The sequence below is a fragment of the Hypoxylon fragiforme genome, assembly GCF_022984875.1.
Source record: "Hypoxylon fragiforme strain CBS 206.31 chromosome Unknown GGS25scaffold_1, whole genome shotgun sequence".
Taxonomy (NCBI): Eukaryota; Fungi; Ascomycota; class Sordariomycetes; order Xylariales; family Hypoxylaceae; genus Hypoxylon; species Hypoxylon fragiforme.
In genome coordinates this window covers 2,916,584-2,942,224 of record NW_026054756.1, presented here as the reverse complement: position 1 = coordinate 2,942,224, position 25,641 = coordinate 2,916,584, and the positions used below count along the sequence as shown (strand labels likewise).

The window sequence follows — 25,641 nt, the reverse complement described above, 5'->3', positions numbered from 1 at the left end:
TTGGAAAGCTAATAATATTAAAAAACCTAAAAAAGATTTTCTTTTAAAAAACTGTGTCTCTCAGGTCATGATGGTTCGACGGATCGTTCCATGTGCAATGACTTTCATTATCTTGCCCCTTATTCAGCCTGGTCAAGGGTTTAAACATATGTATGACAACCACATGCTTGCCAAGCCCCATACCAAATTACTGGACTTATTAGTGGCACTTTACCTAGAATCGATAAACCTTCTTTTCATCCCATCCCCCCACATTCGATTGACCAACCAAAACGTGCCATTATCAGCCCTCCTGTAATTGGTCGACAATTATTGAATGTCAACATACAACACTACTATGTAGCCACCTTTTCTAGATGCCTATGATACCTAGGTAGGTAGGGACTTTGGTAGTCTTCTAGAAAAATAGGGCATTCGTGTTTCTATTGTATACACTTCATCAGGTTGTATGTGCCCTAAGGATGTTAGGTTAGTACTATATACATGTAGGTAGGTATGCACTAGGTATGTAGGTAATATAGGGACGGAGGCATATATGTATATATATATATATATATATACAAAAGAGTTGTTGTCTTTACACCTAGTCTGCCGTGAACCCTGGGTATTCATCTTTATCCAGCCAATCCTCCTCAAAATCCCAATCCTCGTTCTCATCTTCCTCGTCTTTAGGCGTAGGTGGCTTATCCTGCGACGTTGCTGGTGCCGTCCCTTTGCCCTGCATGTCGGTAACTGCGGCTTGCATGATTCGGAGAGTCTCCGTGGTGATCATCTTTCCTTCCTTTCGTGCCTTCTGCCGCCGCGCCACGACCTCCCAGATGGCCAACCCTAATGTTTCTAATATAGCGGCGACCTCGGCACATGGTTTGAAATTCGAAACAATTCGCTTCATCGACCTTAAATACCATAACACTGACTTATCTTCGGTGTAATTGCTCTTGTTAAAGAGATCATCCAACAGTTGCTTTATCCCTTCCACGTCGAGCAGATGGGCATAGGCCATCAATAATGCCCTAATACTTAATCTCGAATAACACATATGCGTAGAGCCATTCCTGTCCATGGCAAGCTTACACAGTAAAATTGCTCTCTCGTGCTGGTTCAGCTTGGTGCAGATCATCGCCATGCGGGTCATCACTGATCCATCGACAATAATTTTTAAAGCTTCAAATTGATGGACCAGATTTCGCATGTGGATCAGAATTTCATCCGCTTTGGCCCGGACCTGGTCGAGTTGGAACATAATGAACTTCGATGCTGCCGATCCCACGTCGTCACCCTTTAGGTGGGCCTTGTGAATGAGCGCCATGGCCGAAGCGGCCCCGTTGTTGGGGTTCATCAAGGCGGCCGTTACAGCTAGCCGGAGGCAATGCTGGCAGGACGACATTCCGAATTTGAGAGCTCGCTTGTAGATGAAGATTGCTGTTGCTGGCTTGCCCATGTTTATCTCCTGGTTCATCGCTTCGTATACATCTCGCCTGCTTGTTGTCCTTCCTAGATACGCCAACTTATTTACTTCAACGACTCGCGAACCTATCGCTCGGTGGTACTTTGAATCCCTGTAGGCTGGGCCTGAAGCTAACGCTGCTTGGCTCATGATCCTTCGCGTAACGTCATCAATGAGGTTGGGGTCAAGCTGTCCTATTTTGTTATAAAATACTTGTAGTTCGGGGTAGGAAAGCCGCCATTGAGTCCAGCAGTTGTAAAGGACTGAATTGAGGAGACCCGGCTCTAAGGCGAACCCGCTTTTGTCGCAATGAGCTAACCAAGACATAAAACCTGGCATGTCATGGCAATCACCGTACTTATTTGCCAGAATTGAGATCATGTAACGATGCATACGCACCCCTAGATCACTCATATACTTCGACACGAAGTCTCGGACCTCGGAAACCGGATGACCGTCTGCAAACACTTTAAGGACCATGACAAAGGCACCTTCGTACTCCCATCCCTCATAATTCCTGAAGGTTTGCATTATAGCGAAGACATCAAACACGCCACCCCAATCTCCAGCCTTAGCTAACGATAAGGCGAGAAATCCGTGTATGCCAGTGTCTGTCTTCATGTTCGGAAATGCCTTGATTGTGGCCTCATAGTATGATTTGGTCATGTCGTCCTCTCCAGCCCTGACGGAAATTTCAACCATGGTGCGAAACACACCTTGGGGATGTGCAACTTTGGAAATCAGTCCCAAGTCGAAGACTTTGTCAAACAGCGCTTTCACCTTTGAAAAGTCCTCGGTACTATTCCAATAGGCGCGCAAAAGCCGCATGATCCACTGAGACCGCAAGTATTTTGGGTCTTGGTCGTAGAAAGTGAGGAGTATAAGATCAGCTTTCATACCTTCCATACCTTCTACCGCGTCGACAACATACCCGACCGTCCTTTTGAAACATTTATTTTTGACCTTCGCTTTTGAGAAGTTGAGCAAATAATATTTGATGACATTCTTGTAGTCACCAGCCTGATAAAGGTCCTCTATAATCCATCCCGTAACCATGGCCGGCTTCTGTGTGACGCCAAACACCCTCCAGTATACGTGATGGGCTTGGGGAAATAGAATGGCATCGATACTTCGACTAATTAGCTGTTTTCCAAGGAGCTCAAACCCAGCGGGGCAGACCGTGGGCTTCTCTTTCAACCTTGGCAGAAATAATTGCGTCGCAATCGCAATAGCTTCTGGACCACGAACTTGTAACCTTATAGAGTGTATGATGTTTTCTATAATCACTAGGGGCTCGTGTGCGAAATATAGAGATTCATGCATCGGACCAGCTTTGATGGTTGTGGTAAGGACCTTTACAGCATCTTCCCACCTGTTCCGAGCCACACATTCCCTCGACAGTCGAGCTGAAAGCGAAACCCATCCATCATCGAATTTTTTAAAGTCGTACGACGTACGGCATACTTCAAAGAATCTATTCAGAGCTTTGTCTAACCGTTCTTCATCCTTGCTGGTTAAGATGGAAATGACCTTTTTAGTCGCTTCACTGAGTACTACGGGAGGGACCTTGGAGGCTGCAGAGGCCGCAGTGCTGGCTCGTTGATAACGATGAGCAGTATGGATTTGTGGATGCTGGGCTATCGCTTGTTGGAAATGTGCCGGTGGCCGGAGCTTTTCTAATAAATTTGTATCATGGTGGGTCGGAGGAGGCGATGCGACTTGGGGTTGAGCAGCGGTTGTAGGTCTTGTACTAGAGGAGGTGCTCTTAACATTTTCACGATGCGGTGGTGCCTCATCCATAGCCTTGTCCGCGTATGGTTTGGTTGCCTTGTCCGTCTGCAACCACTGCCATTCACCTGCGCCTAGCAAGAGAGCATCGTCGGATGGTACAACAGCGGAATCAGTCGTGGCATGATATCGTCGCTTGCATGCCTTGAGCTTTTCTTTATTTGTAATCGCGGTTCTCAGGGTGCTAATTCGTCTTCTCCGGTCTTCAAGAATGACGCCGATGGCACAAGTAGTACCGAAAGCGATTCCTCGGAGAGCATGAACCAAAGCCTTCGACGGAACGGGTAATGGTGGTGACATGTTCGTGAGTTAAACGATGCCATATCGAAATGCTGCATAGGGTCTTATTCCATGGTTCGTTTATTTTGTTTGATTTCTACAGCAAATGCCCTGCAGAAGACAGCTCGAATGCGGCTGGTAGACGTCGTCGATTATGCGCGGTAGGTACCTTATGTAGGTATAGGTATGAATCAAAATCGTATCGGAGTGTTGCATATTAGTTAAATCGTACCATCGATGATTGAAGTGGGTTGGGTTCATGAATCGAGTATTGCCACTAAAAGAATGCATAGGCACCTAATGTATGCAATTAAGGAAAATAGCCCCACTCCTTTTCGCAAATTCTATTATTATAATACTTGCATATGCACTAACCTAGCATATCCATATCCATATCCTGGACATAATCACATCCATCATCATGATTATCATGAATTCGTTGTTATTGGTCTTACTATATACGTCATTTGAGATTTCTATCTATGTATCATGTATCTATCTATCCTTCCCTCTTTTTTCCATGCTTCCTTGAACTCCGTGCGAATATTTTCTGTTGATGATACAATGCATGGCAATCCTGTGTAGCCTTAAAAGGGGGTCTTAAGACTCGGGAGTCTAAGATATATCAGATCTTTCTACTGGAAACCATACCTCTAGTTGCCGCAGTATTGTCTGATACAAGAACAACATGCAGCCGCTTTGTACACTAGTCCAGACATAACGTGGCCCAACTCCCCTAAACCAGCCACCAATCCCCTCTGTCTTATAAATGAGTCTTAGACCCTTGAGTATAGAATCTTCGTCTAATGGGATAGCCCCTGGGCGTGGTGTATGTGTTGAAGGTGATGATGTTGATATAGGACGTTTTTGCCGCACGGGGGGAGGTTGCCCTGGTTTGCGTGGTGTATCTTTGATACTTTGTGTAGCCGAGCGGTCTTTTGGCTTGCCCATGATCGGAATGGGGTCAATCTGAGTTTGTAGCCTAGTTTTGACTACATCGAGAGGACAGGTCAGAACGCCAGCCAGCCCCCCACCTGCAGCTCCGGTCAGGAGTTCTAATCGAGTCCCGATATCTCGGCTGTTCTTATATTCGCGGGCCCAGCTTTGGAATTGCTCATAGAACATGAACTGAAGAGCGGAAAAGGGGAGATCTCGATACAATGTTGCCTTAAATCCAGAGAATAGTTCGGCGAACCCCTCCGTTCTGACAATGGTTCTTACAGCGTCAAATGTGCCACGATAGTTATATCCAGATTTGAAATGGGGATTGTTGTACCGCCCTTGGAGCTGAAGACGAGTTTTTAGCACTTCCGAAGGTACGTAGACGATGGATGCGGCAAAGTCGCCCAGAAAACCTAGAAACATGATTTAGCATAGGCCCTGACAAAGCAGCAACAGTAAAGTCTTGGTATATACCGGCTAGTAAATAGGAGACATGGGATTGAATGCCATAATCTAGCATGTGTCGCTTGCTCCATTCATAAGTTCCGAAGAAGAGGACCGTGCCGGGGAAAGATCCCATCATCGCCGGAAGCCAGCCGCCATATAACCCACGCCGAATGCCTTCCTGTCGTAATATTGTATAATAGGATGATCCCAATGATGTGTACTTGGGTGGTATATGGGGATCGCCTTGTTGTCGAGTTTTAACGGTATCGAGCGAATGCATTAACATATCACCAGTCGTCCCACCAAACCCTCCAGCGATCATGGACTGAGGTTGCGAATATTAGCCCATCCAGTCTTATTATATATTCGCAGGATTAGAACACCTACGTGGATATAGGGTGGGCGCCCCTCCAACTCCCCATTGTCGTGAGTCATGCTGTGACCATGCGATTGCGCCTAGAAGTGATAATTGATGCTGAAGGGGTTGTGCTCCGATGGTCCATTGTTATTGCCGATAAGTGAGGAAGGAAACGGTCTATTCGGCCAACCCCAGTAAAGGGTGGTGATACTCTCTTCGCTTGTTAGAAAAAACCCACCCAAGCAGCCAATTTCACTTTTTAGAAAAAAAAAAGAAAAAGAAAACTAAAGGCAAAACAGAAAATTAGCGATCGCGCTCAAGAGCGATCACCAAACGAAGATGTCGTTTTTCTATTAAGTAAATCCGAAATTTTTTGATTTCGGGTTATATGCACTAACTAGTCGTATCGGCCATATCTAATACCTGGTACCTGATGACTATCAGTTTAAGCGCAATTTCATACACTAGGCTTGCGCCGTCTCGGAGCCTCAGGGCTACGTGCCTTATCTTATCTCTAACTTGGAGATAGGTTTGTAGCGAGATATTAGGTACACTGTACACATAACTACCTAGTAATACATAACTACCTAGTACCTAGTAGTTACCTACCTAGTAGTCCTACGGTCTACCTAGTAGTACTAGTACTGTACTTACTACTAACTACCTACTAGGCAGCATCAATGAATTTGAATATGCATGCAAGCACTTCAGCACTGCTTCTGTACTGAGTATATACATATAATACTTGGTCTGCTATCATTGATGAGGTTGAGTTGAAAAAGGTAGAATAATGATTTTGATGCTTAGTTAATTCTTTTGGTTTCCTGCAAAGTCCCACCAGCGCACTCTGCCAAATCTATGTAGTGGCCATAATACATGAGTGACCTTGCCAATGATGAGATTAGTCGAGATCGGTCCATAGTCGTTGCTGTCCCTACTCAAGCGTTCACCTCCATCGCCTTCAACCCAGACATGTCCTACCGGTACCCGTACAGTAGGGGAGGGATACGGATTTCTCGTCTTAATAATATCACCTTCTAGTCCAACAATTCTCTTGACAGTCACGATCTCCGGATCATAAGGATTCCTATAAATGTTCAAACCCCTAAAGTTAGCACGCAACCGGGATTCTTATTCTTACGAGTAAAATCTCTTCAACCATCTTTTTCTGATACATACCAGAATGTTACAATCATTCCCCGCTTTAGCCCGTATTGTGCATTGAACTTGTAGTTGACCACTATGTCCTGCCGTGTCGTCTGGTCCTTTTCCGCATTTAGGAATGGATACATCGATGGGCCATTAATCCAAGACAGCTCGCCAACATAGTGATTGAACATGGACACCACGGGGATCCATGTTGCGATTGCGAAAAGCTGGAAGCCGAATCTACCAAAGCGTCGCCTTCCTTGTTTCAATTGTGACCATATCGGCCTAAATGCCATGGAGTTATAAGTCAACGGCAAGCCTGAGATGTCGATATTTTATTGTGCTGAACGAAATAGGTTAAAGATTCGTGAGTTCAAGATCAAGGTTGATATCGACATACATAGAGGATGATACTACTGCTTATAGGCACTGTCTAGTATGTAGGTAGGTAGACACATGCATGAGACGAGGTACCTAGGGCATGTTCTGTAATGGATAGATGGATAAATTCATATTGCCCAGATAAGTTATGTAAGCAAAGTCGCGCGAAGCACTGAGGCTTCAGCGTCAACGATTTATTGATCTCAAAATGGAGCTCTATTCGCATGCTAGGTACTTTTATTGTCCCCGAATATCAAGACCCCTTAGTACCTTTTGCCGAGCCTCATACCCTCTCATTTTTCTCATGACCAAACTGACCGAACCGAAGTCTGAGCTGAGTGACATCTTAAACAGTCTCAGGAATGTTATCATCACTCTCACTAACACTCTCGTCGCCACTAACCTCCGCATTCTCTCGTTCTCGCTTCTCCATCAGTGCTTGAAGCTCGGCATCGTCTGAGTCTGTCACAGCCTTGGGCTCCATCTTCACGATAAGCTGACCACCCGTGCTTGTGATGCTGTTGCGAATATCGACAATAGCCTCCTCTAGTCTCTGGATACCGACGTTCTTGTCCAGGCATGTGCTGGTTAAGACGTAGAGCGGTGGGGAGACCAGTCTCACTTTGACTTGGTTCTCGGAAGTGTTTCGAGCCTCGGCCGTTCTTAAGGCTGCCTTTACTGCATCGATTCCGTCGTACTCAAAGCAGGTGACCTCAATATCAGCACGAACCTTTGTAGGTTGAGGCGTCAAACGCTTGCCGATGTACGACTTCAGTTCCTCCGCTACCGGATCACTGGGGAAGGTGATATCGCTCCATACATCAGGGTTTCTAAAAATAGATGAACAATGAATGGATTGTGGCATGGTATAATCAAGACTCACGTTATGGAGAGTTTGAATGCATCAATAGAGTGTCCAAACTTCTTGTTCAGGGGCCAGGCTATGGTTTCGTAGAGGGTCTCAATCGGAGTCTGGGTCTTCTCGGCCACATGGCGCATAATGGAATGCACCATCTTGCTTTTGTTATATCGCTCTTCGCACTTAACAATGTCTTCTGGAGACACTCGACGCTTCGAAAGATCGATATATCCTAATATCCGTCAGCGGGCATGCCTATGCGCCAAATTGATTTTGCATCCCAACACGTACCCTTCTCCTTGTCAACTCGGAGCACCACGACTACCTCGTTGCGACCGACTCGAATAAGCTTCTGAATACTTCGAATTCGACGTCTTGAGAGCTCAGATAGGAGAATCATGCCATCGATGTTGTCGTATTCAAGGAGCTTGACATAAGCACCCATATCGGCGATCTAAACGACATTAGAGAAGTCAAACAAAATGATGCGACAAGAGCTAAACGTACCTGCTTCACATTGACCATGACGAAGCTATCGATCTCAGGATACTTCTCCTCGTAAAAGCGACAGTTTGTTAACGACATCTTGGGCCAAGGTATTCGTTGAAACTGTTATATCAATTGGGGAATGGATTGGGATATGAAGCGGCTTGCTGGCCCAGGATCGCGCGCTTCGGCGGATTTATAATCTTCTACTGAGAGATACCCAGTAATTTTTCTATTAAATTGAAATAATCTGGAAGCCTAATGATTCTCGAAGTGATGTCAATATTTCGCGCGCGATATTTTTCGTGGCGAACTATGCTCGTCGATTATTATGTTCTAGTTGTGCTGTGCTGGGTGCAAGTTAAAAAAGAGTCACAAATTTGTTCAATGATGGAAATCTTTAATGACCTGAGCGTGGGGTGTGGCACCCAAATATTTTTGGCGGGGTTATCTACATACATCCAAGTACCTACTCAGGTGGTCCTGATGCTTTGAACTGTGACGGCAGGTGCTAGGGGATGAATAAGATTTTAGGAAAAGTTAACCCACTCCTTTTAAGGTTTGCTTACAGCTGAGGCTCTGGTGTCCGCATCAAATTCTTCATATAATTATTTTAAACATTTATTAGCTCTGTTTGTTGATTTTACTGGACTTCTCTAATATAACTTTACTTATGAACGATATACATACGATGGAATTTTAAAAAATTTAACCTACATACTCAATAGGAACTCAGATAATATCAACGTAATTAGTTTGAAAAGTAAGCACGTGACGGCATGTGATCGCTCTAGTTACTGTAGTTACTAAGTATTGTGGCTATTCTCGGAGCATGGAAGAATTTCAATGCCGTGGGTATTGGCGGTCTAGTGTAACCAGGCTTTTTGAAATTCGACAAAAGAAAAGTCCCACCCAATTGCACATGTCTCGGAGCTTTGTCTCCTACATGAATTTTTACAATGTTTCTATTCCTTAACACAACTTCAAATGTCTCTGGCTCGACGAATTCACTGGAATCACTTTTCCAGGTTCAGCCAGTTGGTAGAAAAGTCAGAGTCTGGCTTTTCCACCGTGAAGGAAGATGAACATAATATCAATCATGACAGCTGCTGAAAGAACTTAATAATAGTTTTGCTTTGCTTTGTTTTGGAAAAAAAAAAACCATGGGGTCGTCTAGCCCGATCAGCGCCGAGACGGCTCTCGCTCAAGCCATATCGACCATCGCGAATACCTCAACGGCCACTGTTGCTTCAGCTGTAACACGCGCAGGCGATGTCGCACATAGTCAAGGCTCTTCGTCATGGCTTGGACTCATCGCCAGATTCGTTCTTTTCATACTTCACGTACTATCGACAATACTATACTGGAGTCTCAAGCTCACAACGATATCTGTGCCCACCCTTCTCTTCACGCTGTTCTCTACAAGCCTGACAGTAACAATGAACGCCACTACCCTGTAAGGATGCCCCTATACCCTCGTAAGTATCCAACAAACTGACATTGAAAGTAGAGCATTAATCGTACTCCTCATGTTCTCTGCAGTCACCTGGGTGGTAAGATATCGGTATTTGAACATGTACTCTCGCCTCCCCCCGGAGCCACAACGCAAAGAGCCCGAACTAGATCTTTTCCCGGAAACCCACGAGGAAGGCGCCAAACCTGGTCTCACCAATTATCTGGACGAGTTCCTCAGTGCCATAAAAATATTCGGCTATCTCGAGCGCCCCGTTTTCCATGAGTTGACTAGGAGCATGCAGACTAGAAAGTTAATCGCTGGTGAGACGCTAAACCTGGAGGATGAGAAGGGATTTTGTCTGGTTGTGGATGGGCTTGTCGAGATCTTTGTCAAGTCCTCTAATCCGAACCAAACATCTCAGCCTGCACCATACGAACACTCCATACCATCCTCCTTCTCTGACGATGATGAGCAATCTCTTCCGGGTCAACAACGATATCAGTTGTTGACCGAGGTTCGCAATGGCAATCCCATGTCGTCTCTTTTCTCCATCATGTCCTTGTTTACAGAAGACGTGAAGCTCAAGTTACCTTCTGAAGATCTTGCAGAATCTGGTGGTGCCAGTGAACACTCTAGTCATCAACACATGTCTACCACTAGCTTCATGAGCCAAGATGATGGTTCAACTTTCACAAATGAGGTTTCACCAACCATGGCCGATGGCTCTGGAATGCCAACTCCAGCATTTCCTAGTCAGACCACATTGCCCAAGATTCCTCCCATTTCTCTGGATGAGCCTGCTGTACCCCAAAGCGCCCGTCGCCCTGCCCCGAAGAGAACGGCCACATCTGTCCATCCTGATATCATTGCAAGAGCAACGGTTGATACAACCATTGCAATCATACCTGCTAGTGCATTCCGCCGACTGATCCGAGTTTATCCCAAGGCGACTGCTCATATCGTCCATGTCATATTGTCTAGATTTCAACGCGTTACCCTTGCCACAGCGTACAATTATCTTGGGTTGACCAATGAGGTTCTACACACGGAAAAGAACATGATCCATTACACCACTTGCCAACTACCGAACATCCTCCGAGGCGATGCCTTAGAACGTCTCAAGGAGAAGTTCAAGCAGGAGAGGGAGAGGGCTGGTGAGGAGGAAAGTGGCAAGGGAATTGCTCTGCACAACCCATTAACGTCAGGTCGTCGCCGCCGTCGGTCTTCCACGAGCCTGCGTAAGGAAGCAGCTCTACAAGCCATGAGTCGTGCTCGACCTCAATCTGTAGTAGCATCTACCATTGTGCCCCCGCAAGAGCGCCTTTCGATCCATACTCCTAGTCCTGGAGATCTATTGGCCAATGTCCAAATAACACATGGCGGAGGAGCAGGATCACCTGGTACACTTGAGATCCCCATAACGCAACACTTCCATTCCTCCGATATGTTTCGAGCTACCAGTCCGTTAGCTCAGCGTAACATGGATCCATTTTCAAGACAGAAACGAGCTCGATTATCAATTGATCCTCGCGAAGCCGTGGACGAGGACAACTTATTCAGAGTTTCTGTGTTTGAATGCGTTTTCAAGGCCTTGGGCATGAGCAGCAGTGGATCATCATCCAGAGGGCCGGGTTCGACAGAAGGATCTCCAAGGCTAGTTTCTTATGATCAAAGAAGACACAAGGCCGTATTTAGTAACAACGCTTTTGGATTCATGGATCCATTCGATGGGGCAACTGATTGGGATGCCGAATCCATGACCTCTGGTGGCATTTCGATGACTGGTACACCCAATGTACAGTATCTGGCCTCGGAGATGAAACATGAAGTGGAAATTGTTTTCTTCCGCCAAGGATCCGTCTTAGTTGAACAAGGAGAGCGAAGCCCTGGACTGTACTATGTCATCGATGGGTTCCTCGATATCTGCGTCCCTTCAGATGGCTCTGGAAGCAACATCCTCAGCTCGTCAAGCAGAACGTCCGTGACTGCAATGCACAGAGCGGAAACGCAAGAAGCCACCCGGCGCCCGTCATCTTTTGCCCCATCCAAGAATACCGAAGCCAATAAAAGCGTCAAGACAGAGCGTCGTCGCGTAGGACTAGTCAAACCAGGCGGCCTTGCAGGCTATATCGGTACAGTCTCATCATACAGGTCCTTTATCGACGTAGTTGCAAAGACGGATGCATATGTTGGTTTCATCCCGCGAGCGACTGTCGAGAAGATTGTAGAGAGATATCCAATCGTCCTTCTAACCATGGCAAAGAGATTGACCCATTTGCTTCCGAGGCTCATACTTCACATCGACTTTGCTCTCGAATGGGTCCAAGTTAATGCAGGACAGGTTCTTTATAACAAAGATGAAGAGAGCGAGGCTATTTATGTTGTGCTGAATGGCAGGTTGCGACTTGTAGAAGATCGTAAAGATGGTGGGATGAATGTTCGCGCCGAGTTCGGCCAGGGTGATAGTGTTGGCGAGCTAGAGGTTATGACCGAGTCTGCTCGTTCTGGAACGCTACATGCTATTCGTGTCACGGAACTTGTCAAGTTTCCTCGCACCCTGTTCAACAGCCTCGCTCAGGAGCACCCTAATATCACCATTAAGATCTCAAAGATCATCGCTTCTCGTATGCGACTCTTGGTGGACGATCCGTCTAACCCCACCGGTAAAGATGCTACAGCAGGTACATCTATTAACAAGATCTCGTCGACACTCAACATCAGAACAGTTGCTATCCTTCCAGTTCGATCTGGCATTCCGGTTGTTGAGTTTGGTAATCGTTTGATGAATGCTCTAGCACAAGTTGGCACGCCAAACGGAGCCACGTCACTGAACCAAGCCGCCATTCTCAGTCATCTCGGTAGGCATGCATTCAATAAAATGGGGACACTGAAGTTGTCTCATTATCTTGCCGACCTAGAGGAGAAGTATGGACTGGTTATTTACGTCGCTGGTAAGTAAATTCCTTTTTTGGTGCTGTTCCCTCTCATTGCTATGATGAACAAACTAAATCCAGAGCGCCGTCTATGAAGGCATTTAAACTCTAATTTTTTCCTGATGCAATGCACATTCTATTCTATTATTACGAAAGATTCGATTTTAACACATTGCTAACGCTATGTATTGTTAGATACGAGTGTGACTTCACCCTGGACCCAAACTTGCATCACACAAGCAGACTGTATTCTCCTCGTAGGACTTGCCGAAGGGTCTCCTGAGATTGGTGAATACGAACGATTCATGCTTGGTATGAAGTCGACAGCCCGCAAGACACTGGTTCTCCTCCATACAGATCGATATTCTCCTCCTGGCCTAACAAGGGCCTGGCTAAGAAATCGCGTTTGGATCAATGGCGGCCATCATCATCTTCAGATGGTATTTGAAGCGAACGACGTAACTGCGCATCCGCCGCCGAGGAAAGCTGGGCCTACTTTGAAGGAGCGTGTGCAGATCCTACAAGCTGAGATACAAAGGTATACTGTTCAGAAGATCCGCCAGAGGCCTTATTATTCACCTGAGGCGCCCTACAAGGGTGATTTTCAAAGACTAGCGAGAAGACTATGCGGCAAATCGATTGGTCTTGTGCTTGGTGGGGGCGGCGCCCGAGGAATCGCACAAGTTGGCATCATCAAGGCCATGGAAGAAGCAGGTATTCCCATTGATATAGTTGGCGGCACATCGATCGGCTCTTTTATAGGAGCACTGTATGCACGCCATGCTGATGTAGTTCCTATGTTCGGTCTGGCTAAGAAGTTTGCCGGAAGAATGGCCAGCATGTGGCGCTTTGCACTAGATTTGACATATCCGTCTGCGTCGTACACGACCGGGCACGAGTTCAACCGTGGCATTTTCAAAACATTTGGCAAGCACCAGATTGAAGACTTTTGGTTGGAATACTACTGCAACACTACAAACATTAGTAAGAGCAGGCCCGAAATCCACACGAGTGGATATGCATGGCGGTACGTGCGAGCGTCGATGTCCTTGGCAGGTCTGCTTCCGCCGTTGTGCGACGAGGGTAGCATGTTGTTGGATGGTGGATACGTCGATAACCTTACTGTGTCGCATATGAAATCCCTTGGAGCCTCGGTCATTTTTGCGATTGACGTGGGAGCGCTGGATGATGATACACCGCAAAGCTACGGAGATTCGCTCTCGGGCTTTTGGGCCTTTTTCAACCGGTGGAATCCCTTTTCAAATATTCCAAATCCTCCAACATTGGCGGAGATTCAAGCTCGGTTGGCATACGTATCTAGCGTGGACGCTCTAGAACGAGCAAAGGCGATACCAGGATGTATTTATATGCGTCCACCCATCGATGATTATGGAACTCTAGATTTTGGCAAGTTCGATGAAATCTACGCATTGGGATTCAAATATGGAAAGGAATTTCTCAATCGTCTAAAGGAAGAAGGTGTGGTCCCGTTAGTGGAAGAAACGGAGGCAAAGAAGGCATTACGGAGGACGATGGCGCCCAGACGCGCCAGTATATAATAACTATACCTTATAATAAAGAGCTCATAATAAATTATTCATAATATGGAGATATCAATACCCAATATACCAGCCTCCTAGGATGCTAACCTAGATCCATTTCTCAACACCACCAACGCTGCCAACGCTGCCGACGCTGCCAACGCTATCTGATGTAGGTTAGACTAGGCCGCAATGAGGCTTAACAATGTTAACATATCCCTCATATCCCTACTACGCACGGCTGGCACGTAATATCAATGCGCTACAAAGTAAGAACGGTGAGGCACAGCCGCACTTTTTTGTGTGGACCCGATAGCGTATAAGATGGATACAGTAACTACAAGAAAGCAGGGGAGAGTGAGTAGTAGAAAGACATCTTTATAAACCACCAAGAATGCTCGGGAAAAATACTAGTTATATGAACAAAACTCGGTTGCTACAATAAAATGTCCCGATTACCGTCGGCTCTTTCAGGCTATATATATATATATATCAACGTCACCGAAGCACTACAATCCCTGGAAAGCTTTCATGTAAATAGAAAGGTACCCCGCACAAGTGCCCAAAGGGGTTCAAGATGGGAGGTTATCATTACCAAATTTAAATACTCGGAAGCCCCGTAGAGCCTCTATGCGGTGACGGAAGATCGCCAGACCCAGTGGGAAAGGATGACCAGCCACCACCACAACCATGTTGACGTAGTTAGTTGCAAGGAAGATCATAAAATGTATGTATGTTCCTAGGTTAGAGGCCTATTACAAAGGTCCTGTAATACACGATGTAGCCAGAATTTCTGTATCTTTTTTCTTTTTCCATGCTCCTCATATCTCCAGTGTTCCGGTATTTCCCTTCTTCGCGAAACGAGAGATACAGTTGTCGGACGTCGTGTGAACATGAAGGCCAACGGATTCCTAGCATCCGCTTGCCTTTTCAGCATGGCATTTGCGCAGTCCAAGTTAAGAATTAGTTAGTGAGGTTCCAGTTTACCATTCCAGCATTTTTCTATAATGCCTATAATCTTTTTAGTGGGACACCGTTCCTAACATGTGTGTGTCCAAAGTGCCGCTGGGAGATAGTGTCACGGAGATCACCTGCTGGCGATCGAAGCTGTGGGAACTGCTGAAGGCCAATGATCTGACGGACCGGATCGAGTTCGTCGGGTCGGAGAGGAGCTCGCAGCAGTGCGACGGGGAGGACAAGGATTTCCGCCGGCACCAGCGCCACGAGGGCCACGCGGGCTACCTCGCCGTCGACATCGCCAACGACCACATCGACAGGTGGATCAGCGCGGCGAGCCCCGACGTCGTCATGTTCATGCTCGGCACCAATGACATCGCGCAGGACAAGCGCGTGGATGCTATCGTCGAGGCGTATACGAGCATGGTGGAGACGATGCGGTACTACAACGAGAACACGACCATCATCGTAAGAATCTCTCTCGCAAAGCTGAGCTAAACACTCAGATATATATATTCTCGCGCGCACAATGGCTAAGACAATATCTTCCTAGGTTGACACCGTAGTCCCACTGCCGACCAACCCGGACCCGGTGAACGAGCTGAACGGGCTGATCCCGGGCTGGGCCGCGGAGCAGAACAAGACCGAGTCCCGCATTTACGTCAACGACATCTACCCCTTCTCGACCGCGTACCTCAAGGACGGCATACATCCCAACGACGAGGGCGACGAGCGCATTGCCAATACGCTGGCAACGCTCTTGACGTGGATTATCAACTCGAGCACGAACTCATCTGCACTTAACTAGGTACCTAGGTTAGCTACCTAGGTAGTTAAGGCAGATAGGTTGGATAGGTAGGTAGGTAGATAGATAGACAAGGTATCTTAACGCAGGGAATGCATACGATGAGAATTACGCACGTTTATACGAATGTAATCTAGGACATTTGATGGATATGGATGGATAGATGTATATAATGAAACGAAAAGAGGGGGGATGGAAGGAAAGGGCGAAGAAATCATAAGGGAGGGCTTTTTCTCTACTACTTCGATAGACTGGGGACAGGATTACGACTGATGGACTGGACTGGGATACGAAGACGCTTGACAATGATCCCAACGATTTTTGCCCTCCCGGGTTATAGATAGTTATGATGTTATGGTATAGGTAGTACATAGGAGGGCTATAATAGCTGTTGATAGACAACGAACTACGTTCCCTAATAACCCTGCTGTCCGCTGTATACTATATTGCGTTGATGAAGGGAGATGTCTGGTTTTGAATAAGAACAGATGCCTTTGTTCACCTGCGTTGCTACTGTTCTCCTTGCACCGCTTGCTATATTAAAAACGTGAGACAGACACAAAGACGTGATGGAAGAAAAAAAAAAAGCCCCCTTTTCCAGAAGGAGAAAAACTTAACTTTACGCTTAAAACCCCCATTCTAAAAGGCACCATCCGTACTAACAAACTCGTTCGGTAACAACAAAAACGTTGATCATATGCCGAAAGGAATATATAAAAAAGAATTATTGTCGTACTCGAGAGGATAATCAGCAACAGCCAGCCACACAGATGTGCAAGAAATCGTACGACATCTTCTGGTGCTCCATCGGCGGGCACCAGATCGGCGACAAGGTCCCGGCTCGGCGGTACGTCTGCTCGGCAGCGGACTCCATCGGCTTCGGGGGCTGCGGCAACGTGACCGAGGGCTGGCCCTCCACTTTCTTTCTCAGGTGCCGTGAGTGCCTCAGGGGGGGGAAGAAGGGGAAGGAGGAGGTGAAGTGGCAGGAAGAGGAGCAGGAACAGGAACAAGGACAACAACAAGAAGGACTACAAGAAGAAGAAAATCAAGATCAAGAAGACCAGGACGAGCAAGAAGACCAAGACCAAGACCAAGACCAATGTGAACGTCAACGCCAACGCCAGGATCAAGATCAAGATCAAGATCAGGAAGAGACCTACTAGATTGATTTTCGTAACTACCTTTATACCTTGATATGCCAGGTATTTAGGTAAGTCTGTCTGTGTGTATGGATTTATACGCTTGAGTCGAAGCCATTTCGTTTGTTCCGTGGTTTTAGGCCGGTAAGAATACTAGGTAGTTAAAAAGGGGAAATTGATTTCAGAAAATGGTAGTTAATCACAAAGAGAACGAAAAAAAAAAGAAAAAAAAGAAACCCGTTAGTTTTATCCTTAATTATCCTGTAAAAAGATCACTGCTTTACTATGACTTGTTAATGAAGTGTTGAACAAAGCCCCTTGTTAACCAACAATAAGCCTACCTATGTATGTATGTATGTATGTATGTAGTGTAATCGAGGCCCGGAAAATAACTAGTTGAGTCTGGATAAACGCTAAGAAAAGCTGAACCTATTAGAGAATAAAACTCCTTCCTGATAGGTCATTTCCAAGCGCTCATTCATTCGCATTCCTCAATGCTGCACATTAGGTACCCAGGCTTCCCAGGGCACCCTACCTACCGCGAGTAGGTAGGTATATAAAGCACAATTGTCTGTCAATCTTTTACATACGACCATAGGATTCGGAAAACTCGGGATCCCGTCCGCTCTCCCATAGATAAGCCGAATACCGCCAGATCAGTAGTTGGGTCGGTGACGACCAGCGAATCCCTGGTGTTGTATGTTTTTTTGGTCTTTTTGCGATTTTTTTTAGTGTTTCTTTGAGCTTAGTGGTTTTTCATCGTGCTACGGGTAGGTACATAGTAGGTATGTATCTATTAATATTTGACTCTCATTTGTTCCAGCCCCCAATCAGTTAAATTATAGGAGGAGCCACAAACGGCGTAGAAAAAGCGGGATAGGTGGCAGATCTGTAGATAGGTAGTCGACAAGATTTTGGCACGGGTTTTGATAGGGGTGTATTAACTATATGGAAAAACATTATGCGAGCCACCTCCGTATTTACATAAGTGTGGATTATGGCGCAGTCGCAGTCCGCAGGTTTCGAATATGTGTTAGAACGTAAACCCCTTCTCTATGTGTTTTGCTGGCAAGGGCCTCAGAACTTCATCGCCTACCTACAGAGGTGGAAATAGAGCTAGCTACTAAGCTTATTAGCAAGAAGCTGTCTGACAGTGGTTCTGTACATACCTAGTATACATCCAACCATGGACTGACGATGACTTCGTGCATGGATAAGTCTTACACAGTACCTGGTTCCGAGCAACCCCCCTGAAAATCATAGGGCTGATGGCACTTAGGCAGCGAACAATCTACATTGAGTACCCAGATATACGATTGCGAACCCCCAGAAGCTGAACTACTCACGCTAGTGCTATGTGCCTAGTAGTGCAGGAGTCTAAGCAGCCTCCAATTACGATATGAGCATGAGGTTACCCAGCGATTGTTTTGCTTGGCATACCGTACTATGAAGTCGACTTCTATCAGGCAGCACTGAATGAACCATCTAGTGATCATCCGTGTGTTATTGCGACATCTTACTTTAACATCCACAATGCCTCGATTCCTATTTTGTTCCGTCTGCTTTAACTATCCAGTTTGTATGTTGCCATTATTGGAATGCATCGTGTTTGTCGGCTACGGAGGTTAGGAATCTGAGAGTGACCTTCAAAGCTGGCTACAGTAACTGTGCTATACTTCGTATAGGCGGTATCTAACATCACGTCAATATTCAATATGATGGCTCACGACGAATCATCGCGGAGCAGATATGGATCGAATGTTACCCAGTATACCTCCATATCGGAAGTTACCTCTTACGAAGGGATAAACTTGAGCCAGTATCCGTTCGATCCCAAACATAACGTCGAGTCTACCGAGCAACAATTATCGCCAGAAGTAGTCGCTGACGCCCGGCGGCACCATGTTTTTCGATTCTGGCCTTGGGAAATCGGGTCCATCTTCGTGGCCACCGGGCTGATCGTGGCTACTTATTCGATATTATCTCACTTTAATGGTCAGAAAGTGCCCGAATGGGCCTTCAGTATCAACCTCAATACGCTCATCGCCTTGATTTCGACCATCATGCGGGCAGCTATGCTCGTAGGTGTTGCAGAGATTATAAGCCAAACGAAATGGACATGGTTCTCCCGGCCGCGGCCCCTTAGTCACCTAGAGTATTTCGATGCTGCAAGTCGATCCGTCTCAGGTTCACTGAGCTTGCTCTTCGTCGCACCCGGTAGCATTTTCGGTGTGTTGGGCGCTCTCATCACCATCTTATCGCTCGGAATAGGCCCCTTCACGCAGCAGGCTATCAAGACAGTTGGATGCCTTCAGATACACGACGATATGAATGCATCGATACCCCTGGCTCATTTTATCCCTGGGAACAACACATACTATCGAATCGGTGCCGGCTCCTTCGAATTGCAGGTCGATATGAAAGGTACGATGGTGAACGGGATTGTGAATCCAACCGGCAACGATACGGCTATTTCCCCGGTCTGCGCGACGGGGAATTGCACGTTTCCTAGTTATCAGGGTATCACACATTCCTCTATAGGAATGTGCAGTGCCTGCATCGACACGACTTCATTCATATCAGGGCCAGATGAAAAGCACAACTACACCTTGCCAAATGGAATGTGGGTGAGCCCAGCTCCGGATCTCGTGTATCTAAACGTGGGCGCCGACAACATATCGTGGGCCGAAACCTCTTTCAGTTCCGAGTTAAAGTCAGTCTCCAACTGGGCTTTAGCTAACATAACCGTCTTGTCTATAACAAGCGCGACGTGCCCGGATGGCGATTGTCTAACTTCGGACGGCGCCTATGGGTCCGCAGGCCTCCTTGCAACCTCGTGTTCACTCTACGCCTGTGTGAAGAATTACAACGCTGAAATGAAGAAAGGTGTGCTGTCGGAGAATTTGATATCGACGCGGCCAGCGACACCCAACTGGGTAGAGGCCAACGCACCTCCCAGCTCTTTCATATCGGCTACCAACTACACAGCACTCCAAACCCCGTGCCTGGTTGGAAATGAATGGTACGATCTATCCAACATCTCGAATTTTCCTCGGGACCCAGAGCGACAATTCGCGGGCATCAACGTCGACGGAACAAACTACACGGCACCGAACGAGTGTCTATACAAAGTCATGTTTCCGTATGTGGAGGCTTTGGCGACATTTATGAGCACAAGCCTGCTTTCCGGTACGTGCACATACAACGCAAGACAAGGTGAGGCGTTGTTCTGTCGCGAGAAGTGGTGGTTATCTAGCTTGTACAATAACAAGCAGGCGAGCTTCGACTCGGTGAGCACGGCGTTCGACCAATTCTCCACGGCAGTGACCAACAAGCTCCGCACGACAGGTACGAGCAACTATAGCCCTTCAATCAAGGAGGCGGCCCATGGTATCGTCAATGAGATGACGGTGTGCACCGTATTCCAGTGGCAGTGGCTCCTGATGCCAACACTCCTAGTGGCCGCTACGGCGGCGGTGATCATTGCCATCATAATACAGAACCTTGGCGACCATAGGCAGCCGGTCTGGAAGTCCTCTTTGCTGCCACTGTTATACTATGGATTTGGAGACAGACACTCGCATCATAAAGATCCGAATAGGCCTGTCATGGATCTAACGGAGCTGAACCAGGCAGCGTCCGACATGAGGGCCTGCTTTCGTAACAGCACCGGAGGAGCTGGTTTTGAGAATATCACGCCAAGTGTTGATCATATACTAAGGAAGAGGGGGAAGGATGTTGATGTCGACTCGCTTATTGAGGGTATATGAGAGTGAAAGGAAATGTATATGTGATATTACTATGCATAGGTAGACATAAGAACTAAAAAGAATTAAGAATCAAGAAATAAGAATCAAGAAATAAGAATCAAGAATCAAGAATTAATTGAATTACTTCAAGTTGTACTTGAATACGGTCCCTATATTGGTTACATGCATGCATGCATATAATACATATTAGCTCAGGCCGCTAAGATTAACGTGACGGAAGGGACGCTTATCAATCGAGGGGCAATAAACTTTTTCTTTTCTTTTTCTTCTGTAAGAACTAAAACCCCCACCATCAAATCATTAACCATAAACCATATACCATCAATCCATCACACCTATTTATTACAACTCGCCCTATTCATTTACCAAACATTGGATTCAACAATATTTATTGTGTCTTCGCAGCTCATATACTCACACATCTACTGAATAGACAGACACATCGTCAAATATCATCCGATATGTCGATGGATATAGATGATGCGCCTATATCCATAGCGCCATCGCAAACGGATTTCGGTGCTGCGCCAACTATTTTCTGTTGCGACTGCGGTGCTCCCATTGACGGCACAACTGCTATCGACGCAAAGTGCTATGACTGCTTCAAGCTTACCAAAGATATCTCCCAAGGCATTCAACGCGAAGCCGTTCTCCATTTTTGCCGAGATTGTGATAGATGGCTTCAACCACCCTCTAGTTGGGTAATAGCCCAGCCAGAGTCTCGCGAGCTTTTGGCTCTATGTCTGAAGAAGTTAAGTCTCAACCGGACGAGGATTATCGACGCCAGTTTCATATGGACAGAACCTCATTCGAGGCGAATACGAGTGAAGCTAGTGGTCCAGGCCGCTGTCGCAGACGACCGAGTGATGCAGCAAGCCTTGGAGGTGGTATACGTTGTTGCTTATCAGCAATGCTCCGAGTGTGCCAAATCCTACACGGCAAACGTGTGGAGAGCCAGCGTGCAAGTCCGACAAAAGGTGCTACACAAGAGAACATTCTTATATCTCGAGCAGCTCATCCTAAAACACGGCGCCCATCGCGACACCATCAACATCAAGGAAGTCAAAGATGGTATAGATTTCTTCTTTTCCGCGAGGAATCAAGCCGAGAAATTTGTCGACTTCTTGAACTCGTGCGTGCCTATACGACTAAAGAAGGCCCAGGAGCTCATTTCGCAAGACAACCATACTGCCAAAAAGTCATACAAATTCACATTCTCGGTCGAGTTAATACCCATCTGCAAAGATGACCTGGTCGCCCTCCCTATCCCACTAGCCAAGCAAGTCGGAAACATTTTCCCATTGGGTATATGCTACCGAGTTGGCACAACCATCAACATCTTAGATCCGAACACACTCCAGACAGCAGAAATCAGCGGACCCGTGTACTGGAGATCGCCTTTCAACGCACTGGGAGATACTCAAGATTTAGTTGAATTCATTGTCATGGACTGTGAGCCCATAGGCCCCATGAAGGGAAAATGGCTCCTAGGCGAAGTGCAACTAGCGCGAGCCTCGGATCTAGGATCCAACGACAAGACGTACTTTGCGCGAACGCACCTGGGCGGTTTATTACATGCAGGCGACTCTGTTATGGGATATATGCTCACAGGTACCAACTACAACAACCCCGAGCTAGAAGCGTTAGAAAATTCGAACACGTATATGTCACGTATCCCCGACGTTGTGGTCGTGAAGAAACACTACCCGAACAGGCGCCGCAACCGTAAGCGCCAATGGAAGGTCAAGCGCATGGCCAAGGACGAGGGCGAGATGCTACCTAAGAAGACAGATCAAGAGCGCATGGACCGCGAGTTCGAGCAGTTCCTTCGTGACATCGAAGAAGACGACGAGTTCCGCCAGGGTGTCCAGCTATACAAGCAGCCGCCCCGGGCCAAGATGCCCGATGAGATGTCCGTGGCTACGACGGAGGACGGGGACGGCGAGGGTGATGATGTGCCGAATGTTGATTTGCAGGAGCTGCTGGATGACTTTGACGACCTTGCATTGGAGGAGCAGTAGTGGCTGAGGGTTCTCTCAGGTCGGTCGTAGCATTATCAAAAGAATGAACAAAATTATAGATGAGATGAATAAGGGCGCTTGCCATGCTTCCCATCATCACTTTTATATATACGGTGATGCATGTGAGAATGTGGTGGTTCATGATGTGCTAATTTTTTAGTACATATCTACCTACCTCGGTGCTTAACGCCATTACATATTAGTAGTTTTCACGTCGCGCACAACTGTAATTATACCAGGTATTAATATTCTACAAGAGGCGACACTTAATTTGACCTCCGGTTTATCTGTGTTGTTGTTCATAGACATCTAAACTGAAATCTCCATCCTATCTCCTCCTCTCCCCCTTAACATTAGAGTATGGATATATTTTACCCCTTTCCACTCCCACCCCCCGGGTTAGCTACACAGGTAGTTCTTCCATCATCCGATTCTTTCTAGCCACAAAAAAAAAAAAAAAAAAAAAAAAACACTGGTTCCCACTGGCGCCTGGGACGCCTAAAATGCCTGTTATGTTAGCTACCGCCACTGCTATGCTATGCTATGCTATGCTATGCTATGCTATGCTATGCTATTACTGTAGCCATATTCCTCCGGAGAAGTTGTGGCAGTACACAGCAGCATAAGCGCCGGTGGCGGGGTTAGTAGCAGTGTTGGTAGTGTTGGAAAATAAAGGAGGACCAAAGGGGTTTGCGAATGGGTTTGCTACTGCGCCGGTGGTGGCGGTGATAGAAATGGCGTTGGATGGGGGAGGGGGGCCAAAGGGGTTTGCAGGTGAACTTGTGGCTCCGTTGCCAAAGACTCGGGAGCTCCTGCTGGGGCCGGGGTGAGAAGGGCGCTGCTGCGGGGCGCGGGAGGCTGAGGTGGAGTTAGAGCTTCTGCGGGGAGGGGCGGGGAGGTGGCTGTTGGGAAAGGTAGGACGAGGAGGAGTAGCGTTGTTGTGGTTGTTATTGTTTCTGTTGGTGTTATTATTGTACTGGATTCGGTTCGGGGGGGATTCTACCACTGGCTCAGGAACCTCGTACTCGGTTCTGACGTAGTGACGCAGGCGGATACCACACATGTGGGCCGTCGCGAGGCGGATGATGGCGTAGACGTAGAGCGTGGTGGGCAGCTCGCCGCGGCAGTACTCGTCGTCCCTCAGGAACCTGCACGCGTCGATCACTTTGCCGGCCAGCAGGAGGTGGTTGGCCCAGACGCTTGGGGTCCAGCTGTCGTGGTTTCTTGGCTCCTGGTAGTTGCCGTTGTCATACTTGGCAAGGGCGTTTGTAAGGGCACGGAAGTCATCGCGGCTCCAATCCTCTGCGCGGAGCAGGTAGATTGCCATGTCTAGGTCCATGCCGAGAAAGAGGCTTTCCGCATCTTCGGCTGTCTCGTAGTATGAATCAGGCACGACATTATTCTGCTGATACGCGTAACTCATGGCGAGGAACTTGGCTGCTATAATTCAGGAGACCTCTTGTGATAAAGTTATAGGTTGCTTTTGTTTATACTAAAGGTAGGTAGGTAGGTAGGATGGATTAGATTCTTGAATTGTAGGGGCATTCGACGGTTTTAGATAGTGAGTTATGTACCCCTAAAGAGTCGGCAATGTGAGATGTAAACGGACTCTTATAATAATATTAAACGATGACGGATTCGAGAACGTTGTAACTCATTGTATCACTGCAGACACGAAGATATATGTATAAGGCATGGGTATCATTGTCGACAGTATTAAAATAGTTTGCTCAGGACTCGTTTAGCTTCCTCGGGAGCCTTTTCTACCACCTTCTTCCCCACCGTAGCTTGCTTGAACTTGCGCATGCCCCTAGAATCATCTCGACTTTTCACTGTAACAGGAGTAGTGCTGCTAACCGTCGCTTCGTCCCTGCTTCTCTTTGTTGCTGCTTTAGTTTGCATTCCCTCGAGCATCTTAGCTCTTTCGACGTTCCTGACAAACTCCTTATTCTCCTTGGTGGACTTGCTAATCTCTGCTCTCATTCTGCTGGTCCTCTCTGCCATTTCCGAGTTGATCTGTTCGGTGAGGTTGTGCCACTTGAAGCCATTGAGATAGAGAAGATTCCAAATGTCGTCGCGATAGTATGAATTTTTCTTTCCTCCAATAGTGTGAGCATTCAGTAAGTCTACAGCCTTCTTAGCGTCACTCTTGTTGACGAACTCGACCCATCCGTCGGTGTACATGTGCTTCTTATTGCCTCCGTGCCGGACTCTTCGAGAACGCTCCTGGGGGTCTTCGGGGGTGAGGAATATCCTGTTGATCTTGCCGTAGGGTTCGAGTAGTGACCGGAGCTTAGCTGGCTTCATGAAGGGCGGTATGCGTGACAGATAGACCAAGCCTGACTTTTTGACTTGCGCATCGGTGGCAACCAGATTCTTCTTTGTCAATGGACGCGAAACATCTGGTAATTCTGGTAGTAGGTCCTTCCTGGACTTTGGCTTTCTCCCGTCCACATTTTCGTCGTCCTGGTCGTCACCTTCCTCCACTTTTTCTTCTTCTTGTATGTTCTCTTTTTCTATAATATTATCACCACCGACCTCGTCATCGGCGCTTTGCTCGTCGTCTTCGTCGCTGAGTTTGCGACGCTTTGCGATTCGGCCACCTTTCTGCAGTTGCTCGTCCTCGGAGTTGTAGCCTTGACTACCGTCGTCTTCACTCTCATCTACTTCGAGGAAATTGTTTTTAATTTCGGGAGCCATCTTGTTCTGACTAGCAGGTCGATTGCTATGCGATAGAGTTCCTGTGAATTCTTATGGTATTGATTGCGATTGCTTTGAAAGAATTAAGCAGGTTAGCTTATTGATTTATTTATTTCAATGGCAAAAGAAAATAAAAATGGAGACACCTCCAAGAGTTAGTGATAAGATAAGCATTTCCGATAA

The 25,641-nt window shown here is 46.9% G+C and overlaps 10 protein-coding genes across 10 annotated transcripts; 4 read left to right on the top strand and 6 right to left on the bottom strand.

Moving 5' to 3' along the window:
- Nucleotides 1-537: 537 nt before the first annotated feature.
- On the bottom strand, nt 538-3,761 carry GGS25DRAFT_471287 (uncharacterized protein). The gene has a single exon (XM_049259332.1). It carries the CDS (start codon nt 3,533-3,535, stop codon nt 584-586), a length of 2,952 nt encoding a protein of 983 aa, XP_049121667.1. The 5' UTR covers nt 3,536-3,761; the 3' UTR covers nt 538-583.
- Nucleotides 3,762-3,920: 159 nt separating this feature from the next.
- On the bottom strand, nt 3,921-5,682 carry GGS25DRAFT_471285 (mitochondrial carrier). Its single transcript, XM_049259331.1, has 3 exons — nt 5,291-5,682; nt 4,931-5,228; nt 3,921-4,869 (listed from the first exon to the last, which is right to left on the bottom strand). Exons 1-3 carry the CDS (start codon nt 5,336-5,338, stop codon nt 4,130-4,132), a joined length of 1,086 nt encoding a protein of 361 aa, XP_049121666.1. The 5' UTR covers nt 5,339-5,682; the 3' UTR covers nt 3,921-4,129.
- Nucleotides 5,683-5,992: 310 nt separating this feature from the next.
- Nucleotides 5,993-6,859, bottom strand: GGS25DRAFT_471284 (LexA/Signal peptidase). Its single transcript, XM_049259330.1, has 2 exons — nt 6,441-6,859; nt 5,993-6,348 (listed from the first exon to the last, which is right to left on the bottom strand). The coding sequence occupies exons 1-2, from the start codon at nt 6,704-6,706 to the stop codon at nt 6,069-6,071; spliced, it is 546 nt and encodes a 181-aa protein (XP_049121665.1). The 5' UTR covers nt 6,707-6,859; the 3' UTR covers nt 5,993-6,068.
- Nucleotides 6,860-6,899: 40 nt separating this feature from the next.
- GGS25DRAFT_471281 (translation initiation factor 2, alpha subunit) lies at nt 6,900-8,808 on the bottom strand. The gene is made up of 5 exons (XM_049259329.1): nt 8,686-8,808; nt 8,158-8,486; nt 7,942-8,104; nt 7,675-7,882; nt 6,900-7,621 (listed from the first exon to the last, which is right to left on the bottom strand). Exons 2-5 carry the CDS (start codon nt 8,233-8,235, stop codon nt 7,138-7,140), a joined length of 933 nt encoding a protein of 310 aa, XP_049121664.1. The 5' UTR covers nt 8,236-8,486; nt 8,686-8,808; the 3' UTR covers nt 6,900-7,137.
- Nucleotides 8,809-9,028: 220 nt separating this feature from the next.
- GGS25DRAFT_471278 (lysophospholipase NTE1) lies at nt 9,029-14,147 on the top strand. Its single transcript, XM_049259328.1, has 3 exons — nt 9,029-9,592; nt 9,647-12,543; nt 12,721-14,147. Exons 1-3 carry the CDS (start codon nt 9,300-9,302, stop codon nt 14,082-14,084), a joined length of 4,554 nt encoding a protein of 1,517 aa, XP_049121663.1. The 5' UTR covers nt 9,029-9,299; the 3' UTR covers nt 14,085-14,147.
- An 812-nt stretch (nt 14,148-14,959) lies between these two features.
- Nucleotides 14,960-15,831, top strand: GGS25DRAFT_517173 (carbohydrate esterase family 3 protein; the record flags this gene model as incomplete). The annotated part of the gene is made up of 3 exons (XM_049263338.1): nt 14,960-15,032; nt 15,127-15,491; nt 15,577-15,831. 3 exons carry the CDS (start codon nt 14,960-14,962, stop codon nt 15,829-15,831), a joined length of 693 nt encoding a protein of 230 aa, XP_049121662.1.
- Nucleotides 15,832-18,331: 2,500 nt separating this feature from the next.
- GGS25DRAFT_471272 (uncharacterized protein) lies at nt 18,332-20,848 on the top strand. The gene is made up of 2 exons (XM_049259327.1): nt 18,332-18,353; nt 18,408-20,848. The coding sequence occupies exon 2, from the start codon at nt 18,683-18,685 to the stop codon at nt 20,735-20,737; it is 2,055 nt and encodes a 684-aa protein (XP_049121661.1). The 5' UTR covers nt 18,332-18,353; nt 18,408-18,682; the 3' UTR covers nt 20,738-20,848.
- Nucleotides 20,849-21,013: 165 nt separating this feature from the next.
- On the top strand, nt 21,014-23,314 carry GGS25DRAFT_471266 (NMD3-domain-containing protein). Its single transcript, XM_049259326.1, has one exon. The coding sequence runs from the start codon at nt 21,199-21,201 to the stop codon at nt 22,756-22,758; it is 1,560 nt and encodes a 519-aa protein (XP_049121660.1). The 5' UTR covers nt 21,014-21,198; the 3' UTR covers nt 22,759-23,314.
- Nucleotides 23,049-24,372, bottom strand: GGS25DRAFT_44306 (uncharacterized protein). Its single transcript, XM_049258757.1, has one exon. It carries the CDS (start codon nt 24,179-24,181, stop codon nt 23,333-23,335), a length of 849 nt encoding a protein of 282 aa, XP_049121659.1. The 5' UTR covers nt 24,182-24,372; the 3' UTR covers nt 23,049-23,332.
- Nucleotides 24,328-25,591, bottom strand: GGS25DRAFT_44140 (Pre-rRNA-processing protein ESF2). Its single transcript, XM_049258732.1, has one exon. It carries the CDS (start codon nt 25,456-25,458, stop codon nt 24,475-24,477), a length of 984 nt encoding a protein of 327 aa, XP_049121658.1. The 5' UTR covers nt 25,459-25,591; the 3' UTR covers nt 24,328-24,474.
- Between the last annotated feature and the right edge of the window lie 50 nt (nt 25,592-25,641).

What these genes read in the sequence shown, in the direction of transcription:
- GGS25DRAFT_471287 (XM_049259332.1), bottom strand. Translation starts at nt 3,535, where the DNA reads ATGTCACCACCATTACCCGTTCCGTCGAAGGCTTTGGTTCATGCTCTC.
- GGS25DRAFT_471285 (XM_049259331.1), bottom strand. Translation starts at nt 5,338, where the DNA reads ATGACTCACGACAATGGGGAGTTGGAGGGGCGCCCACCCTATATCCAC. An exon ending in GGCGCCCACCCTATATCCAC is followed by an intron (nt 5,229 to 5,290) that starts GTAGGTGTTCTA and finishes TCGCAACCTCAG; the next exon opens with TCCATGATCGCTGGAGGGTT. An exon ending in TGTCTCCTATTTACTAGCCG is followed by an intron (nt 4,870 to 4,930) that starts GTATATACCAAG and finishes TCATGTTTCTAG; the next exon opens with GTTTTCTGGGCGACTTTGCC.
- GGS25DRAFT_471284 (XM_049259330.1), bottom strand. Translation starts at nt 6,706, where the DNA reads ATGGCATTTAGGCCGATATGGTCACAATTGAAACAAGGAAGGCGACGC. An exon ending in GGAATGATTGTAACATTCTG is followed by an intron (nt 6,349 to 6,440) that starts GTATGTATCAGA and finishes GAACATTTATAG; the next exon opens with GAATCCTTATGATCCGGAGA.
- GGS25DRAFT_471281 (XM_049259329.1), bottom strand. Translation starts at nt 8,235, where the DNA reads ATGTCGTTAACAAACTGTCGCTTTTACGAGGAGAAGTATCCTGAGATC. An exon ending in TCATGGTCAATGTGAAGCAG is followed by an intron (nt 8,105 to 8,157) that starts GTACGTTTAGCT and finishes AATGTCGTTTAG; the next exon opens with ATCGCCGATATGGGTGCTTA. An exon ending in CCGAGTTGACAAGGAGAAGG is followed by an intron (nt 7,883 to 7,941) that starts GTACGTGTTGGG and finishes GACGGATATTAG; the next exon opens with GATATATCGATCTTTCGAAG.
- GGS25DRAFT_471278 (XM_049259328.1), top strand. Translation starts at nt 9,300, where the DNA reads ATGGGGTCGTCTAGCCCGATCAGCGCCGAGACGGCTCTCGCTCAAGCC. An exon ending in ACAATGAACGCCACTACCCT is followed by an intron (nt 9,593 to 9,646) that starts GTAAGGATGCCC and finishes CATTGAAAGTAG; the next exon opens with AGCATTAATCGTACTCCTCA. An exon ending in ACTGGTTATTTACGTCGCTG is followed by an intron (nt 12,544 to 12,720) that starts GTAAGTAAATTC and finishes ATGTATTGTTAG; the next exon opens with ATACGAGTGTGACTTCACCC.
- GGS25DRAFT_471272 (XM_049259327.1), top strand. Translation starts at nt 18,683, where the DNA reads ATGATGGCTCACGACGAATCATCGCGGAGCAGATATGGATCGAATGTT.
- GGS25DRAFT_471266 (XM_049259326.1), top strand. Translation starts at nt 21,199, where the DNA reads ATGTCGATGGATATAGATGATGCGCCTATATCCATAGCGCCATCGCAA.
- GGS25DRAFT_44306 (XM_049258757.1), bottom strand. Translation starts at nt 24,181, where the DNA reads ATGAGTTACGCGTATCAGCAGAATAATGTCGTGCCTGATTCATACTAC.
- GGS25DRAFT_44140 (XM_049258732.1), bottom strand. Translation starts at nt 25,458, where the DNA reads ATGGCTCCCGAAATTAAAAACAATTTCCTCGAAGTAGATGAGAGTGAA.